The sequence below is a fragment of the Loxodonta africana genome, chromosome 3 (assembly GCF_030014295.1).
Source record: "Loxodonta africana isolate mLoxAfr1 chromosome 3, mLoxAfr1.hap2, whole genome shotgun sequence".
NCBI lineage: Eukaryota > Metazoa > Chordata > Mammalia > Proboscidea > Elephantidae > Loxodonta > Loxodonta africana.
The window spans coordinates 74,243,448-74,261,503 of NC_087344.1; the positions used below are offsets into that span (position 1 = coordinate 74,243,448).

The 18,056-nt window shown below is 43.2% G+C and overlaps 2 protein-coding genes across 9 annotated transcripts in view; both read right to left on the reverse strand.

The window, feature by feature from the left end:
* The window catches only part of MTF1 (metal regulatory transcription factor 1), a 59,483-nt gene extending 59,047 nt beyond the window's left edge, over positions 1 to 436 (reverse strand). For both annotated transcript variants that reach the window (XM_064281750.1, XM_064281749.1), the window contains exon 1: positions 337 to 436. The gene's annotated coding sequence lies outside the window, so the exon portion shown is untranslated. The remainder of the gene's footprint in view (positions 1 to 336) is intronic.
* A 1,277-nt stretch (positions 437 to 1,713) lies between these two features.
* Positions 1,714 to 18,056, reverse strand: part of INPP5B (inositol polyphosphate-5-phosphatase B) — a 68,371-nt gene continuing 52,028 nt past the window's right edge. For 4 of the 7 annotated variants that reach the window (XM_023554551.2, XM_023554553.2, XM_023554550.2 and 1 more), the window contains exons 8-18: positions 15,474 to 15,585; positions 13,486 to 13,595; positions 12,463 to 12,598; positions 10,941 to 11,051; positions 9,628 to 9,790; positions 8,347 to 8,582; positions 7,045 to 7,158; positions 4,479 to 4,563; positions 4,000 to 4,127; positions 2,791 to 2,902; positions 1,728 to 2,539 (exon numbers count right to left, since the gene is read on the reverse strand). In XM_023554551.2, coding sequence (XP_023410319.2) covers positions 2,424 to 2,539; positions 2,791 to 2,902; positions 4,000 to 4,127; positions 4,479 to 4,563; positions 7,045 to 7,158; positions 8,347 to 8,582; positions 9,628 to 9,790; positions 10,941 to 11,051; positions 12,463 to 12,598; positions 13,486 to 13,595; positions 15,474 to 15,585 — 1,423 coding nt within the window. In that variant the 3' untranslated portion in view covers positions 1,728 to 2,423. The other 3 variants (XM_064281745.1, XM_064281747.1, XM_064281748.1) reach the window with 3 other exon arrangements.

Sequence of the window (18,056 nt, forward strand, 5' to 3'; positions counted from 1 at the left end):
CAGGTTTGAGGATGGCAAACGAGGAGTAAGAACGAAGCACCTCTGAGAGGAGGCTGAGGAAAGAAACCTGTCTGGGACAGCCCCCAGCTCAGGGATACACGGAAAAATCCGAGACAGAACTGGGGGCTACAAGCCGAGTGATGAGGGACAGGGTCCGGGTCTCCATGGAAACAGAGGAGGGGGGCTGGATACCCATCCCCATGGAAACGGAGGAGGGGTGGGGTCCCTATGGTGACTGGATTGAGGTCTCCACTGGGAAATGTTTCAGAAGGGAGCCTACGTCTCGCGCCCCCCGGGAAGTCCCAAGCCCAGGCCGAGTCTAGTTTCGCCTTTTACCTCCGCGGCTCCCGGCAACGGCGGCAGCAGCAGCTTCTCCCCTCCCCAGCGGCACCATGATTGCCCCCACCTTCCCCGAACGTCACTTCCGCTTCCGCTTTCCGGAGGAAGGAGGGGAAAGCCGCCTCACCTCTCTCTTGGGCTTCTGGTTGGTTTAGGCGAGCTGGGGGCTGAGCTCGAGCCCCCAATTGGCGAGCGGGAAGAGTGGGGCGGGGCACCGAGGGGACTCAGCCAGTGCCTTGAGTTGGACTCCCGCCGGGAAGCGCCCCAGGCAGTCCGCGATCGGTTGGAAGCCGAGGCACGGCTATTTCGGCCCCAGACGCAGGAACGGGACGGATTAACCAGTAAGCAAGGCACGTACGGATTTACTTGTGTTTACTTCCTAATCTGTAGTGAACACATGGGTTGAAATTGTTCATTACAAAGTAATAAGTACACACAAGTAAACCTTTGCGTACCTTGTTTATCGGGTAATCCGGCTCTGCGCAGGGAACCGGCATGAACCCCCAACCCCTAATCCGAAGGCACTTCAGCCCGGGTTGAGCTCGCCACTCTCGCCCTGGCGGCCACAGCTGCAACTGGAAGGTCCACAGTTAACCACAGAATCCCGGCTCACACCCGCAGGGGAAGAGCCTAGAAGCATTCTCGGATTTCACTCTCAATGGCCCCAGCTCCCCCTCATCACTTATTAAAGTTAAAATATAGACGAGGACAGGGACTCAGTAGGAAAATTAATAAAAGATTAGACCTAAGAGAGAACTAGGAGTACTCCAAACCAAGCCAGAGAGGACGCCCCTTCTTCCTGTTCTCACACGCTTTCAGAAGGGCCCAAATCCCTTCTTCACACTCCTGCCCAAGCTCTGAGCCCCAATTGTTTCCTGCAGAGGGTAGTCAGCTTCAGTGGGGCTCGTGCTCAGGCCAGTCAACTCCACCTACCGGCCACTTACTTTCTTTAACCGTACACGTTTTCATTCAGGTCCATTTCTAAAATCGCGTTTTACGGCGCCAAGCAGTGGCGCTTCAGTGCCCAAAAAGCAATCTTTCTTGTGCCTTCGTTATCCTCCTATCCTTTCAGTCAAACTCAAATACCAGGAAGATCTAGATATTAGCACTCCCAACAGCCAACTGCCTGTATTTTTCCATAAGCTGCCTCTCAGAGTAGGACAACCCCCAAAGAGACTAGATCAGGGTCTTGGGGTTCAGGCCATGACGCTACCATTTCTTGCTTGAAAAATGTGAATAGTACCTGTTACCCACCAGACTGCCAGGCAAACATCTCTTTGGTCCCTGACGAACTGCCCCCAGTACTTATACCACAAAGGCCCAGCAGTCAAGAGCTGCCATCTCTTAAGAGAGAAAAATATACACACCAACCACTGTTAAAAATACATTTATCATCAAAATATACATTTGAGAGAAGGGATGCATTATATACAGTTTGGAGGATTTGCTGGTCCAGAAAATTCCACTTGTTTCATGAGAACACCGATTTCTTCTGTTTTCATTTTCAAGACACTGTGCTGTCTCCAGTGGCCAGCCTCAGAGTTACTGAGCCACTTTTGAGTAGGTAGAGGTCTAGGATCTGCATATGCATATACACATGTCCTCAGACGAAGCACTGGAAGCATCTGGGGTGGTTGTGGTCTGTCTGTCCAGAAGCTTCCACTTGCATTCTTGCCATCCAACTCGCTCTCCTTTGAGGACTCCAAAGTTTGTTTAAATGATATCTGACCATGGGAGCTCAGCCCAGGCCACAGGGAAGACACTGACTTTGCCCTGGAGGCAGGCTGATTGAGCACAAGAAGTACAGTTATTTTTTATATTTTAAAAATAAAATAAAATAGAGATATATCTGTGTTAAGTAACAAAAGTTGAACATTGAATGTCAGTTTTATTGTGGTAGATGTTCCCCTATGTCTTCACAACAGTAGCACGGAGTGTGCTAGTCATGAGGTTCTGGGCTCAGGAAACATGCAGCTGCCAATTCTTGCTTCCAAGGGGCCTCACACCCTCTAAAGGCAGCCCTTGAGCTGAAACAGGTGGGGCTTGTAATGGCTGCCTCTGATAAAACAGGAGAGGAAATAGGCTCAGGCTGAGTTGCAGAGGAACTGGTGAATAAATTCTTGAGCCTTCTTCTTCTCTGCCATGTCAAGCTTTTGGTGACCAGCTGGGTTTCGAAGCAGCAAACTGCCAAATATGCTAGCTGCATGGAAAACACAGAAAACAAATGATTCAGCAGAAAAAGGTCCTACTTATTCTTGAGTTGTTAGGAGAGGGGAGAATGACCAAAAACAGTACTTTCTGCTTTTAGAAAAACTAGTGGAGTGTTAAACTTCGCCCAAAGCTAGAGATTTTAGTTCTATTGCAGTAGACTTGGGACCGTACTCAATCGCATTTTGCATAATGAGTTTCTCAGTTGGCGGAGATGCTTCTCACAAACACTTGGCTGCTTACCTAGAATATTCTCATCCAAATGATTTTTTGCTGAATTTTTCAGCAATTCTTGCAAAAACGCCATCAAGTAGTTGAAGACATTTTTGTGGAATGTGGGGAGAGTAGAAATGACCTGAAAGAGGAAGAATTGGTGTTTGTCTTATCATTCATTCAATCAACTATTTTGTCAAGTGCCTACTATATTCCCGGAACTAAGTACACGATCCAAGTACATGAGTAAGACTGTGCACAGAAAATTTTCATCACTTGGCACAAGTGCCAAAAGTGGCACAGATCAAGCACCATATGAATTTAAAGGTCAAACTTGTAACTGCATGTTCTCAAATGACTTCAAGGGATAGATGGCATTTTAGTTGGTCTTGAATACAGACAAAATTGGACTTACAGAAGCAAGGAATAGGGTACTTAGAACCAAAGAAAGTGTTAAAAAAAAAAAGGGGGGGGGCAAGAGAAGGCAATCAGTGAGATAAGTCAGGAGAACACGCTGTGAGAAGTCAATCTTGGCAGTGGCACAACTGTTTAATAGACGCTGAGCCCTGCAGGGCTGATCAGGCTAGGATTTGCTGAGTACTCCAGCTACAGGCGTATCAGAATCAGCTGGGGAGCTTGTACAAAATCAACTCCTAGGCACACTGATAGTGATTCTGATTCAGTGGATCTAGGCTGAGGCTCTGGAACCTATATTATTAACAAGCTTTCTAGCTTATTCTGCTATGGTCTGTTGTATGTGGGAACCACTAGCCTAGATCACAGAAGGTCCTAAATATTTGTGTAAGAAAACCCTAACTGGCAATGGAGAGCCAATTTTGGTTTTTGAGCAATAGTGACATGATGAAAGACAGTGTTAGGCAACACAATCTGAAGGCAGTATGCAAAACAAGTCAGCAGAGGGAGAGCCTGCATGCAGTGCCCTGAACCAAGGTGAGTGGATTGAGGATGGAGGAGAGAGCATGGGACTTGACATGTGGGAGATGAGAGACAGGGAGGAGACATATATGACTCAGGTTTCAGAATGAGTTGCTGAAATTAATGGTGATGGCATTAAAAGGAAAAAGGACATGAGAGGAAGAGCAGGTTTGGGGAGTAACGATATGAAGCTGAGTTCCTAAGACACTGCATTTGAGGGACTGTGCCTACTTTGTTTCCTCAGGACCCTTGAAGCCTGGGGCTAGCAACATGTGTATGCTGACGCTTAAGGCTTCCCCTCACCTGTTTACTTGCTGTGTAGTTGCCAGAACACTCCAAGCAGCTATGGTAGGCGCTGTGACAGATGACAGGCTCTGGCAGGCTCTCAAGGAAAAGCAGCAAGGCCTCGGCTACGGAATGATTGTTAGCAGCTTTTGGCCCAGGGTTAAGGAATGGTTGATGATGTGGCCCGTGGTTAGGAAAAGGCTCAGGAGCAAGCATATGCCAGAAGCACTGCCTGCTCAAACAGTCTCTTGGCTCAGAGCTAGGATACCAGCCTGACATCTCCAAGGAGCCAAGCTGTTTGTCAGCATAGCTAGGCCCTCCTGAGTTCCCACTACGTTGGTTGCTTAAAGTCTTCTCTATGGAAACTTTTAAGCAAGGAAAACATAATAGCGGAGGATATGGCATCAGCTTTGGAACCTTAAAATATGTTTCTTTCTCTTATTCATTGTCTCTCTCTCTCACACACACACACGCACAGCTGAATGACTGAAGGATACAGAGGGTGTCAATCATTCCAGTATCCAAACAGTCCCTGATATGCTCAAATTCCGACCTTAGGCCAGGCTGCTGAAACAGATCTTCCTGCAAAAGGGAAGAAAGTCACAAAATAATTATTTTCTTAGAAAATCAGTAACTATTTCCTGAACTAGAAATATAATCACCAGCACAGTACAACAAGGAGCAGTGTGGTGAGGCCCTTGGACCACCCTGGTAGACAATCTGATCAAGGCTGATGTGGCTAATTCATCTTGCAGGCTTTCCCCGATGTATCCCCACAAGAGGTCTTTAGAATGACAAGAGATCTACCATAAAACTACAGGAGGGTATATAGTACGTAGGACAAGACGATCCAGTGTAAGGAAAAACTTCAAAGTCGCTAGGCTTCTTGCAGTGGTATGGAGGAAATGAACCAGAAAAAGAAAAATGGAAGAAAGTATACCATTTATAAGAAGGAGAAAGCTAAAAAGGCACCTCAGTGCTTTGTGCAAACAAGGTTATGGCAATAAAGGCATTTCCATTAGTCCCAGGATACTTTATATCCATTTGTTTGATAAAATGACTTAAAGCCATATAGCTGTGTTAATAATAACAATATTATACGCATTGCCCAAAAGTTACATTTAAAAGTAATTCTACAGAGAAGGTAGAATAGCATGATGATAAGAATGTTGCCTCTAGAGCCAGGCTCCCTGAGTTGAAATCAGGGCTTTGAACTGGTTCTTCCAGTTCAATCACAGCCATGGAAGGGAAACTGGTACAGGCCTGAATTTTTAAAATTGGAGTGAACTGGAACAATAATTGGAACGGGAAAAATTACGGGTGGAAGCCCTGCTAGAAACAATCTCTCTCTTAGAAAACAAGGGCAGCATAAGCACTGCATAGCAAACAAACCTCCTGCCCATTGGATTTTGGGCAGAGTTAGAAACAACACTGCCCCACTCAAAGATAGCACCTGACTGGGCTGCTCTGAACATGCATTGCTCTTCAGTCCTGTCAATAATACGATCTCACACATCAGGCTCCTGAAAGGACTCACTATACTTCTTCTGAATCTCTCATTCCAGTAGTTCAACCTGTAAGTTTTCCCCTTCTGGATCACCCAAATTATAGCAATTCGGTCTGTTCTGGTTTGACACCATCAGCCATGACTGAACCAGTTTGAACCAGTTCAAAACTCTGGTTCAAGTCCCATCCTTGCCCATGTCTCAGTAGTTTTGGGACCTGGTCCATCTGAGAGCTATTTTAAGAACTAAATGAAGCAATGACCAAAAAAACACTTAGGATAGTGCTAGATACACTGTTATCGTCAATAAATGAAAGCAAAAAAAGAAGATCAAAAGGGAATGTCCTAAAAATGTATGTTGTTCAAAGAACCTTGAAAACATTACGCTGAGTAAAATAAGTCAGTTGCAAAAGGACAATACTGTATGATTCCACATATATGAAATATCTAGAATAGGCAAATGTATAGAGACCAAAGTTTATTAGTGGGTACTAAGGGAGGACTAAAGGAGAAGGGGTGACAAATTGCTTAGGGGACACTGAGCTTCTGTTAAGGATGATGATGACGGTTGAATGACATTATGAATGTAATTAATGTCACTGAATTGTACATGTAAAAAATGTTGAATCAGCAATTGTTTTGTTACATACGGGGAGCTCTAATGGCGCAGTGGTTAAAGAGTTCGGCCACTAATGGAAAGGTCAGTAGGTCCAGCGGTTCGAACCCATGAGCTGTTTTGTGGGAGAAAGATGTGGCAGTCTGCTTCGACAAAGATTTACAGCCCTGGAAACCCTACGGGGCAGTTCTACTCTGTCCTATACGGTCGGCTATGAGTCGGAGTCAACTCGACAGCAGTGGGTTTGGTTTTGGTTTTGTTACATATGTATTTACAACAACAATAACAACAAAAAAGTTGAAATGGCAAATGTTTGGTCACATATATATTTATCACAAAAAAACGTTGAAACGGCAAATATTCTGTTACATATATATTTGCCACAATTAAAAAAAAAAAGGTATGTTGCTCCAAAGTGGTAGAGCTATGAGATTATAGTTTGTATAGGTCTCCCTAGGAAAAATAGGTTGGTGAAATTGACCAATCTGACCCCATGAAGCCTGCTCAAGTTATACTAGAAATCAGGCCTCCTGCCTCATGGCCCAGGGTTCTCCATCTGGTCCCCTGCCTCTGCTTGGCTTGTCAACAAGTTTGCCCCTCCCGCTCCCAGAAGCTAGGAGAGTTCCTGAGAGGCCTCCAGATGACTTTCTAGTTGAGGGGGCCCCAGAGGCCAGGGGAGAGAACTTGCTGTGCTGGGAGGTCTGTCCTCTGCAAGGCTGCTTCCTGGGGGGAGGGGCAGTGGTGGTAATCAGTGCTGTATGTAACAGCAAGCCTCACAGCGGAGTGAGATATGAACCCATCTTTCCTGCATTCACTCTCTTGTGGAAGAACAGTTCTCTTCAGGTTTCCTAAAGTAAAAGCTTTTAAAGCCAAAAGTTCTTGGGGCCCATGCTCTTTCTCAAGACAGCTTGGCCTCAAGGCCTCAACCTTAACTGCCACCTACCTGCTGGACAGCATTTCGGTAGAGGTAATCAACCATCATCCAGAGCTCTTTGGGGATTTCCATGGGGTTCTCTAACAGGCTCCCATCATCTTCAGTCTGTACTGGCATCAGGGTCTGAAAAGAAATAAAATACATGACAAGAAGACCTGCCAATGGAACTTCTGCCAGGATGCCATCAGGAGAACACATGATATGGGGACAGCAAACCCGTGGAAAAAGGGAAGCATTTCAATACCCCTAACCAAACATTCCACAGGCAAAAATGAAATTGGGTAGCACAATCAAGGACCAAACGGTGATTCGAGAACTGGGAAAGGGTATGGCAAGCAGTTTCAATGAAACAGGTAAAATATGCACCATCTTCTTGGGGGAAAAAAAAATCATGCCTATAGCATTTCACTGTTAGAACCACTAGAACCAAAGAGATGGTGTGGTCTGGTGAGGAAAGAGCATAACAGACTCAGGAGTCCAAAAACCTGAGGTGAAGGTTCAGGTCCACTGTTAACTCACCACATGACCTGTGACAAATCACTCTCCTTGATTGGACCTCTGTTTTCATCTATACAATGGGGAGGATAGAGGTCAAGAGTTCATAAACAAAAAAATGCATTGGCAAAATAAAAAAATACGTACTATAAATCTGCTCCAAACAGGTCTTGTATGAGTATTATCTTCATTCTCTAATGCACTATGCATGAAAGACTATAAAACAAGAACACATTTTGTAGCTCTTCTCATAGATGGAGTCTATTCTCTCACCCTCTGGAATCAGGGCCTGCTTTATAACTTGCTCTAACCAATAAAATGCAGCAGAAGTGGCACTGTGAGAGCTTTTGGAGCCCAAACCACAAGAGGCCTTGCAGCTCCTGGCCTCGCACTCTCGGAATGTGCTTGTCACCACTTGTGGAAGCCTGGGCTGGCCTACTGAATGATGAGAGGCCACATGGAGAGAGAGGCCCAGGAAACAGCCAACACCAAGACATGTGAGGGAGGCCATCTCGAACACTCCAGCCATCACAGCTGCCATGTGGCTGCAACTGCACAAAGTAGCCTAAGCAAGGCTAGCAGAAGAACCACACGGGGGACACACAAATTATGAGAAGCAATAAATCGTTGTTGTTTTAAGCCACTACAATTTTGGGGTGGCTTTTGTTACACAGCAAAACGTAACTGATACAGTAAGCAAGCTGTAGTGAGGCTGAAGAATTCTCAGGTTCCTGAGAAGGTAGGCACAGGAATTACCATTTTGAATAGCTTGACTGCTACGCAGTTCTAGACATTTCCTTGTAGCATGTAACTCACCAGCTCTCTAATAGTTTTAAGTGGTAGGTCCAAGATCGGCTCCCTCATGTAGCACAATGTGTGAAGCGGAGACCCAAAACAGCTGGGCAGGTAGTTCCCAGACACAGACAAAAAGTAATCCTTTCCCCTGTCCAAGTGCAAAACCAGAATGTCCTCAATTTTGTCTTCACCTGAGTTGAGCTTTTTAGCCGTGGTCTTATTTACAAATAGCTCCAATTCAATCTCAATGTCAGAATCTGAAGAAAAAAATTTAAAAAATAATGTTGGCTTGGGAGAGACCTAGAGTAAAGGGAGAAAGATGATAGGAGGGAAGAAGGTAAGACACAAAGGATTAGAGAAATAAAAGGTATCAGCCAGTCAACAAGAAGCTATGTGCCCAGCACTCAGGAGACACAGAACAGGGAGTTTACAGTCCAACTGGGAATACAAAAACAATAAACAAAAACATTTGAATAGATAAGTGCTATAAAATTCAAGTACTAAGCAGCACCGCTGAAGCTAGAAATATTAGTACAATAAGAAGTCATGGATCAAAGAGCTTTCTCTGAAGTAGGTAAGATCAAGATACCTGATTCAGTAGAAAATATAATACAATTACTGTGAAATATGCTTAATTTCTCTGCCACACAGCACAATGCAGAGTGAAAAGGGGAAGTTAGGGAAAAGACTCAGATGGTACATTCTATAGCCAGATATAACTTCTGAATTACTGCCCATTCTTGTTCTTCACGGGAGCAAATAATTGGGAGTTGATTATAGTTTGAGACAGGCAGTGAAAAATGGTTCCTTTAACAGTAACACCTGCTTCACAGCAACCTTGTATTTTCTTTTTCCATGAAATTATGGAACGTATAAACTACTACCGAGAATCCTTTATAAACTGAACTCATACCCTCCACTATTTTATATTTTATTTATGACTGGGTTCATCCATTGTTGTTGGTGTTGCGTGCAGTTAATTCTGAGCCATAGTGACCTTAGAGGACAGAGTAGAACTGCCCTATTGGGCTTCCTAGGCTGTAATCTTTATGGGAGCAGGTCACCAGGCTTTTTTCTCCTGCAGAGCTGCTGGTGGATTCAAACCACCAACCTTTTGGTTAGCAGCCAAGTGCTTAACCATTGTGCCACCAGGGATCCTTGGTTCTTCCATAAGGCTTGAAAAAAGATTTAAGTGGAGAACAAAACACTCAGAAGCAAAAAGCTTAGTTTAGAAGAATGAGAAAAGACAGGGTACGTCACTCCCCAAACGACGAACTGGGTACCTGAGGACAGAGGTCTTACCTGGCAGGAGGAACCCTCTGCTGGGATTGGCATTCAACCACTGCTTACAGTAGGACTCTTCATCAGGCTTGTTGATGAATTCAAACTGACAGGGTACTTGTCCATTACGAATTCTGAAGGATTCTACTTGCAACTGCATGTACTTCACATTCTGAAAACAGAACTGGGGCAAGCATCGAGATCAGTCAGAACCAGTGCCCTCTCCTCTACAACCTGCCCAGCCACCCCAACTGGGCTATTCTTACCCTGGAAAGAAAACAAAGAGTCATCTCTTTGAAATGATGTTTCTGCTTTGTTAAGTATTTACCTGGGAGGCCACAGCTACCACTAAAGACCCAATGTCTATGTTTAGCCTGAAAACTCAAAAAACTCAAGCTGTTTTGGTAAATAAATTTCCTGAAGGAGTTGAAGTTTAAATCTTCTATACGGAAAGACCATTTCCAAAACATCTGTCACAATTCCACCCCCAAACATGAAGATCAAGCTCATCCTTCCAAAGAGCTGGATATCAGAGGCATTAGAAGCATCCTCAGCCGTAAACTCACATTTGAGTGAATGTTTGGTATCGTCAACTCTGAATGATCTGTGTTATGGCACTTCATGAAAAACCTTTAACTCTAATTTAATGTCCCCCACTGCTCGTCACTATCCTATACTGCCCTCCCTCCCATCAACTCATGTGTATCCAAGAAATTGAGACTCAATTTAATCCTAGTCAAAGAAAAGCATCACTAGGAAGACAAATCCACTGCAAGGATACATACCGGTTACTCCAAAATTAAACAACGTTTTGGATCATCTATGCCATTGTTTAAGGAGCTCTGGTGGCACAGTGATTAAGCGCTCGGCTGCTAACCAACAGGTCGGCAGTTCGAACCTACCAGCTGCTCCACGGGAGAAAGAAGAGACAGTCTGCTTCCGTAAAGATTACGGCCTTGGAAACCCTATGGGGAAGTTATACTCTGTCCTACAGGGTCACTACGAGTCAGAAATCGACTCGATGACACACAACAACAAACAACAACATGCCATTATTTAACTCATGGATGGCCCGTATACGGATGAAATATACAAGCCACAAAAGGCTAAAGACTAACAGCTTAGAAGATTAGGAGACAAACATGACTTAAACCAACAATCCATCTCTTCTCGACTAGCATCACTACCCTCACTTCAGGCAGAAACAGCCTATCAAGAAAGACTGAGACTCCCACCGTCTGATGGGTGCCTCTTCTCAGCCCCAGCAGCTGAGGGAGATGTAAGTTCTATAATGGAAGAGTCTCGTGCCAATATTTTTAATGCGTCTTTCCTACCTCTCGTTTGGAGAGAGATACAGAAGGAATGTTGGCATTTTCCATCTTATCCAGGGAGCGAACGATAGTCTCCAGAGTCTTGCGGTAAAGCTCTTCATTTACAACCCTCACCTGGAAGGGAAACACAGGCTGAGTGCCTCGATTACTGCCCATTTCCTTTTGTCAGTGTGGAGGTCCTCCACAGCATGGGGAAATAGCAGTTGATAGCAACACAGTTATCTTCTAAAGCCAGAAAGATTTAATTAATTAACAAAGAACCCAATTAACAATACAATTAGTAGAGTCCCCTGGAGGCAAAGCTTGAGGTAAAGCCAACTGCTTCCTGATTAGCAGAAAGAAGGTAAGAGAGTGAAAGCCTGGTTTGCAGTTCAGCCAGGCCTTAGGTCTACAGGTCTAGGGCAGAAAGGTGCCCAGTGCAACTTCTATTTTGCTTCCTGCTGCTAACAGGCCTGCAGTGAGGAACTATTCTAGGGCTTTGATTTCAGGCAGTGTTTCTCAAGTTTTTTTTTAAACCATGTTCTATCAACCAAGAAGATTCTGTCAAGCTTTCCCTTCTGTATTTTGAATTATAAGCTTTTTTCTTCTCTTCCAATAATAAAATTTAATTACAACATTCATTAGACTTTTTTCAAAATACTCAGACTCATAGATTCTGATACAACTCTACTCACACCCTTGAGAACTAGTAATATAAAGAAACACAAGTCACTGAATAAGACATACAAATAGATATGAAACAAAAAAATGCTCAACTTACTAGTAATCAGGGAAATGTAATCTAAAAGAATAAATTATTATATACAGATAGATACATGTGTGCACATATATACATATACATACACATATACATATTGCTTACTGGGTTGATAAAAATTTAAAAGACTGATAAAATCCAATATTGGCAATGGTGTGAAAAAACAGGCTCATATGTGGTTGGCAGAAGGATTGTTGGGAAGATTATTTAGCAGTATCTAATAAATCTGAAATACATTTGCCTTTGAACCACAATTTCACCTCTAGGAATTTCCTGCTATAGAGATATTCACACGGGTACACAAAGATACACGTGAAGGGTGCTCACAACAGCACCATACATAATAGCAAAACTTTGGAAACATCTTAAATGGTCTACCTGTACTGACATGGAAAGATCTCCAAAGACATATTCAGTGGAGGGAAAAAAGATGTTCTCAGAACAATATGTATAATATGATCTCTTTTACCAAAAAGGAAAAAAAAAATCCTCTATGTTGTATACAGAACACTAATACACTTGTTTATAAATGCATAAAAAAAAGTGTGAAAAGATATAGTCCAAAAGCACATAGGAACTGACAGGTATGATGAAATATAGAGTAGATGTATACCAATAGCAAATTACTTTTACAATGTTTAAACAATTTTAAAAATAAGGTTCCTCATACTCAAAGGGGTGGAGAAGTCCAGAAAGACAAAAGTGGTTTGGGCTGTAAGAACCAATTCCCCACAGAACGATTACGACAGGCACCAGCTGCCCACCTACCCCAATATCAAACATGGAGCTGACGGGCTTATGGTCACTGGTCTTCAGGGCCATGTGGCTCTGGTAACTCAGCTGAGTGATGTTCTTCCCTTTCCAGAGGACCCGGTCACACCAGGCAGGCGCACGACACTTCTCACTAAAATGCAAAGTCCACACTGGGAGCCTGCACAGAGACAGCAACACCTACTGGCTGGCTAGTGCCCTGGGTCAGTCAGGGAATGATGGGACACAGCATCTGAGTCCATGCAGCCAAGCGATCTGATGAGGCATGAGTGATTCAGGTCCACCAAGGGAAAACATATATCCTGTGGCGATCATCCAGAACAACTACAAAAGCTCAAAGCCAAAACATCCTTCTGATGGATTTTCTGCTCTGTCCTCTCCAGTAGGGATCAGGAGAGAGTCAAAAAGACAATCTGAAAGCATGTACTCCGTGGTCCTTAAGGGATAGTGGTTAAGAGAATTCCAACTGCCTGGGTTCAAATCCTAGCTCTCTCATTTGCATGCTTGGGAGGCTCTTTAATTTCTCTGTGCCTCAGTTCCCTGTTTTAGAAAAGGAGGCTAAGAAATCCTACTTACCTGATAGGGCTGTTGAGAAGATTAAATGAAATAATACAAGTGAAGTGTATGGAATAGTATATGGCAAACAGCATTAATAAAAAAGTTAACTATCTTATAATGAAAATACTAACTACCTTGTAATGACTAAGCACAAGCTAACTTAGTTGGGATCATCTCTTCACTCTAAGTGGAGCTGAAAAGTAAATCAGTATCAAGAATTTATTATGGAACAAAGGATAAGGCAGTCAAATTAAATGGAGGCAAAACATTAAGGGAAAGAATGCGTGTAGGAAGGCAGGCTGCTTAATGAGCAGATACGAAGAGAAAATGTGTGACCTGAGCTCAAAATACAGGAAAAAAGCCACAGGCTATTCATCTTCCTCTTTAGGTCCATGAGGGCAAGTGCGTCCCAGAACCTCTGTGTTTCTATTTGCTCATCTCCTCAAGTGACCTCTGACCTACCTGGTATCCCAGTCGTCACAGCCAGTATCATACTTATAAGTAGGCTGGAACGTGAGCTCACCCTCTGTGAAGCCTTCAAAGACAGCCTTGGCAGCCACTTGATTTTTCAACTATACAAAACAATGGAAGAAAAGAAAGAAAATGTCAGAATAAAAAGACCAAACCTTGAACTGGCAGAGAAAAGGAAGTAAATCTGGAATCCAAATTCCAACTCAGACGGAAAAGCCTCAGGAGAAAGCTATTCCATAAGATCTTGAGTTAACTAACTCCTAGGAAGAGGAAGCTGGTCATTCCTTCACTGATATAGTTTTAAAGGCTCTAAAGGGTCTCTATGAGTCAGAATCAACTCGATGGCAATGGGTTTAGGTTTTTTTTTTTGGGAGGGGGGGAGGTCTAAGAGTGTACCTGAATCCTAGAGGCCTAAATACCATCTTACTGAGATGCCTCTAGGAAGATTAGGTACCACTGGACATAGGGTTTTTCCCTCCTTGGTATCAAACACTTCATCTGTGTGTACTATAGACAGAGAGAGATCTGCATTGTCAAATTAGTTATGTGACCTGGGGAAAGCTCTGTGCCTTGGTTTTCCCATCTGTAGATGCTGGATTTAAAATAGAATCTACCTTTTAGGATTGTTGATTAACTGTCAACTTAAAACAGTGCCCAACACATTATAACAGTAGCTAGCATCTCTCCTATTGCACTGATGCTAGGAGCTCCTTCCAGATCACATTCCCAGCAAGAGAAAAAAGCCTGGTACGAAGCCTGGTAATCAGGACTGCTGAAGAGCTGTGAGCTCTAACAGTGGACACAGGGTCAGCTGTCCTGGGGACACCACTTGCCAAATTTCCTGAAATATGATTTCCTAAAAAATTATTTTAAAAAACACAACAGGAAATAATGAAAATATTAAGTATTAATGTAAGCAAGTGCTTCTTAAGTGGGTATATTAAGACTGTAAAACCATCTAGAAAGCAAAAAAAGACCACACAAAAGAAGGATTATAACCTCAGGAAAGACAAGAAAAGAAAGCAAGAGGAGACAAGTATCAAACTACAAGGGAAATTAGAATGCCTCAGTTCAGAATACAGAGGCCATAAACAGTTACAGAACTAGCGGGGTTAATGCTGAAATAGAGATTGAAGAGAATAAATGTAATTTACCACAGGAAAAAACTGGAAAGAAAAATGGGTCAATAAAGAGAAGGTTATTCCATAAAGACAGACATAACAAAATTGGTTTGTTTTGTTTTATTTTCCTTTCAAATGACCTGCACTGGGGGAAAAAATGGGTAATAAACAGCTTTAGACTAATGACACTACTTAGGGTATTAAAAGGGGGATAAAACTGTAAAGAAAAAGGACTTCAACATTCTGAGCAACTCTTACCACCTGAATAGTTCTGAAATCTATTGAGGGGAGTACACTGGAGAAAGTCATAGAGAGACACATTTCTCTTGTTCTATGAAATGGCTAATGCGCCAAGAAAGAAACGCTAGGCCAAGACACAGTAGAGAACAGCAATTACAGAAGTGATTCCTGAAGGAAGTCAAGAAAGCCACTCAGGAGGAACAGTTGTCCACCCACACGAGGCAAGTCTGGCGAGGAAGAGGGCGGGAGCCAGAGGCTCATTCTAAAAAAAATTATTAAATCAGCCTCAATATACCAAGTATCTTCCTTATGAGAAGCTTGGTATCCTCTTAGCCCCAGTCTCAGACCTCCTGAGTGAGTGAGCAAGGGAGCAAGGGAAAAAGAGAGAATGCTGTCTTGCTCCAAAGGAGACCAGGCACCTCAAGATAAGGGCTAAGGAGGTGATAACTCTGGAAGAGGGAAATGCAGATGAAACAAAGAAATGCCTGGACAGCATCAGCTTCTCATGGAAACCCCCCCAAGCCGAGGAAGAAGAGGCCTGAGATTGGTAAGCCCGGCGTATCTGTGCCCACAGCGAGAGGGCAGCGGCCTGCCGAGGCCACAGGTGGCCATCTGTACCTGATCATAGGCATGCAGGGTTTGAAAGGCCTTCTCTTCGATGAGCTTTTTCACTTTCTCCACATCCAGTTCTTCTATCCTGTAGTTGAGGTCCCCCAGCCACAGAATCACGCTGTGAGAACAGAGCACAAAGGTAAGAGGATTTAGGAGGGAGACAGACCATCCTATCCAGAGTGCTTTTCAAAGTCAACCCCTGAGCCTCAGCCTCTTGGGAGCTAGGAGGGGAAGTGATCCGGTATGCAGGGGATTTTTTCCTCTTGCCATCCCCTTTAATATCATGTCTAACATGTCGCTTATTCAATTATCTTGGTCCAAGTTCATGATAAATAGCCTTGAGTTCTCCTTGAATATTTTATTTTTACTTGGTTGAAATGATAGACTACTAAGATCTAAGAGTAAGAAGCTAACTTATCTCATTCTTGGGAAGAGGCAAAAAATAGTCATGGGGCCCCAAACCAGACGATGCCATGATTGCTTCTGCCTCCGTGCACACCCTCATTCCCAAAGCACCCGCTCTGCCTTTGTTTCTGAGCTGAGTTCCTCTGAAACAAAGCTCCACCTTTACAGTGGGTTCTCCATTTAACCACCACTCTGTTATCTGTTGGCTCTTTTTGCATTCCTGTGCAGAGTGTGATGGGTGCTTTATTATACCTCCTGGTTTGGGATAAAGAATGCCCCCAGATGACATCACACATCCAAATAAGTCCAATACTGCTCTATACAAAGCCAACAACCACATCATTAGAGAATCCGCACAGCAGTACACACACCCCAAAATCAATGCAGCCACAAGCTAAAAGCAGACCAACTGACACTCAAGCTGCAACCTCACAAACAAGGATGCTGCAGGTTCACCAGAAAGGAAGAGCTCAGCTGTAAGACACACTCCCCCGCTGGGTTCCCTGGAGAATAAAAGCCACTCTGTCAGCTCCCAGAACACCAATGAGCTTCTACTCAAGAAATCCCCACCCCAGCTGGCAGGAAGAGAGGCTTGACTCTGTTTACTCCCTGACAGACACTACGACCCGAGTGGCGTCTTCCTCTTTATAAAAGAAGTGGCACAAGCTTTAACGGTTAACATAAAGTCTGAAATTCTAATACGCTTTGAATTTAGAAAAGAAAATTTTAGAGATAAAGAAAATAAAAATTAGCACAAAGCCTGGCAAAACTGGATGTCCATCTGCAAAAAAATGAAAAAGGACCCATACCTCACACCATATACAAAAACTAATTCAAAATGGATCAAAGACCTAAATATAAAGCCAAAAACTATAAAGTTCATAGGAAAAAAAAAAAAAACAGGAACAATGCTAGAGGCCCTAATAAATGGCATTAACAGGACTCAAACCATAACTAACAATACACAAACTCCAGAATATAAGTCAGACAACTGGGATCTTCTAAAAATTAAACACTTATGTTCATCAAAAGAGTAAAAAGAGAACCTACAGACTGGGAAAAAATTTTTGACTATTACAAATCAGACAAAGGCCTTATCTCTAAAACCTACAAGAAAATCCAACACCTCTACAAAAAAAAGACAAATAATCCAATTAAAAAATGGGCAAAGGAAATGAACAGACACTTCATCAAAGAAGCGGCCAACAGACACATTAGGAAATGCTTGCGATCACTAGCCATTAGAGAAATGCAAATTAAAACCACAATGAGGTACCATCTCACCCCAGCATTACTGGCACGAATCACAAAAACAGGAAGTAACAAATGTTGGAGAGGCTGCGGGGAGATTGGAACTCTTATGCATTGTTGGTGGGAATGTAAAATGGTACAACCATTTTGGAAAACAATATGGAGCTTCCTCAGAAAGCTAGAAATAGAAATACCATATGATCCAGCAAACCCATCCCTAGGAATATATCCTAGAGAAATAAGAGCCATCACACGAATAGACATATGCACACCCATGTTCATTGCAGCATTGTTCACAATACCAAAAAGATGGAAACAACCTAGGTGACCATCAACAGATGAATGGATAAACAAACTATGGTACATACACACGATGGAGTATTATACAATGATAAAGAACAACGATGAATCTGTGAAGCATCTTTCATAACATGGATGAATCTGGAGGGCATTACACTGAGTGAAATAAATCAATCACAAAAAGACAAATATTGTATGAGACTACCACTGTAAAAACTCATGAAAAGGTTTACACACAAAAAGAAACAATCTCTGACGGTTACAAGGGAGGGGAGGGGTAGAGATGGAGAAACACTAAATAGACAATAGGTAAGTTGTAACTTTGGTGAAGGATAAGACAGTACACAATACTGGGGAAGCCAGCACAACTTGTACAAGGCAAGGTCACAGTAGCTCCACAGACACATCCAAACTCCCTGAGGGATAGAATTACTGGGCTGGGGGCTGTGGGGACCATAGTCTCGGGGAACATGTAGCTCAACTGGCATAACATTGTTTATAAAGAAAATGTTCTACGTTGTACTTTGGTGAGTAGCGTCTGGGGTCTTAAAAGCCTGTGAGCAGCCATCTAAGATACAACACTGGTCTCACTCCTTCAGGAACAAGGGAGAATGAAGAAAACTAAAGAACAAT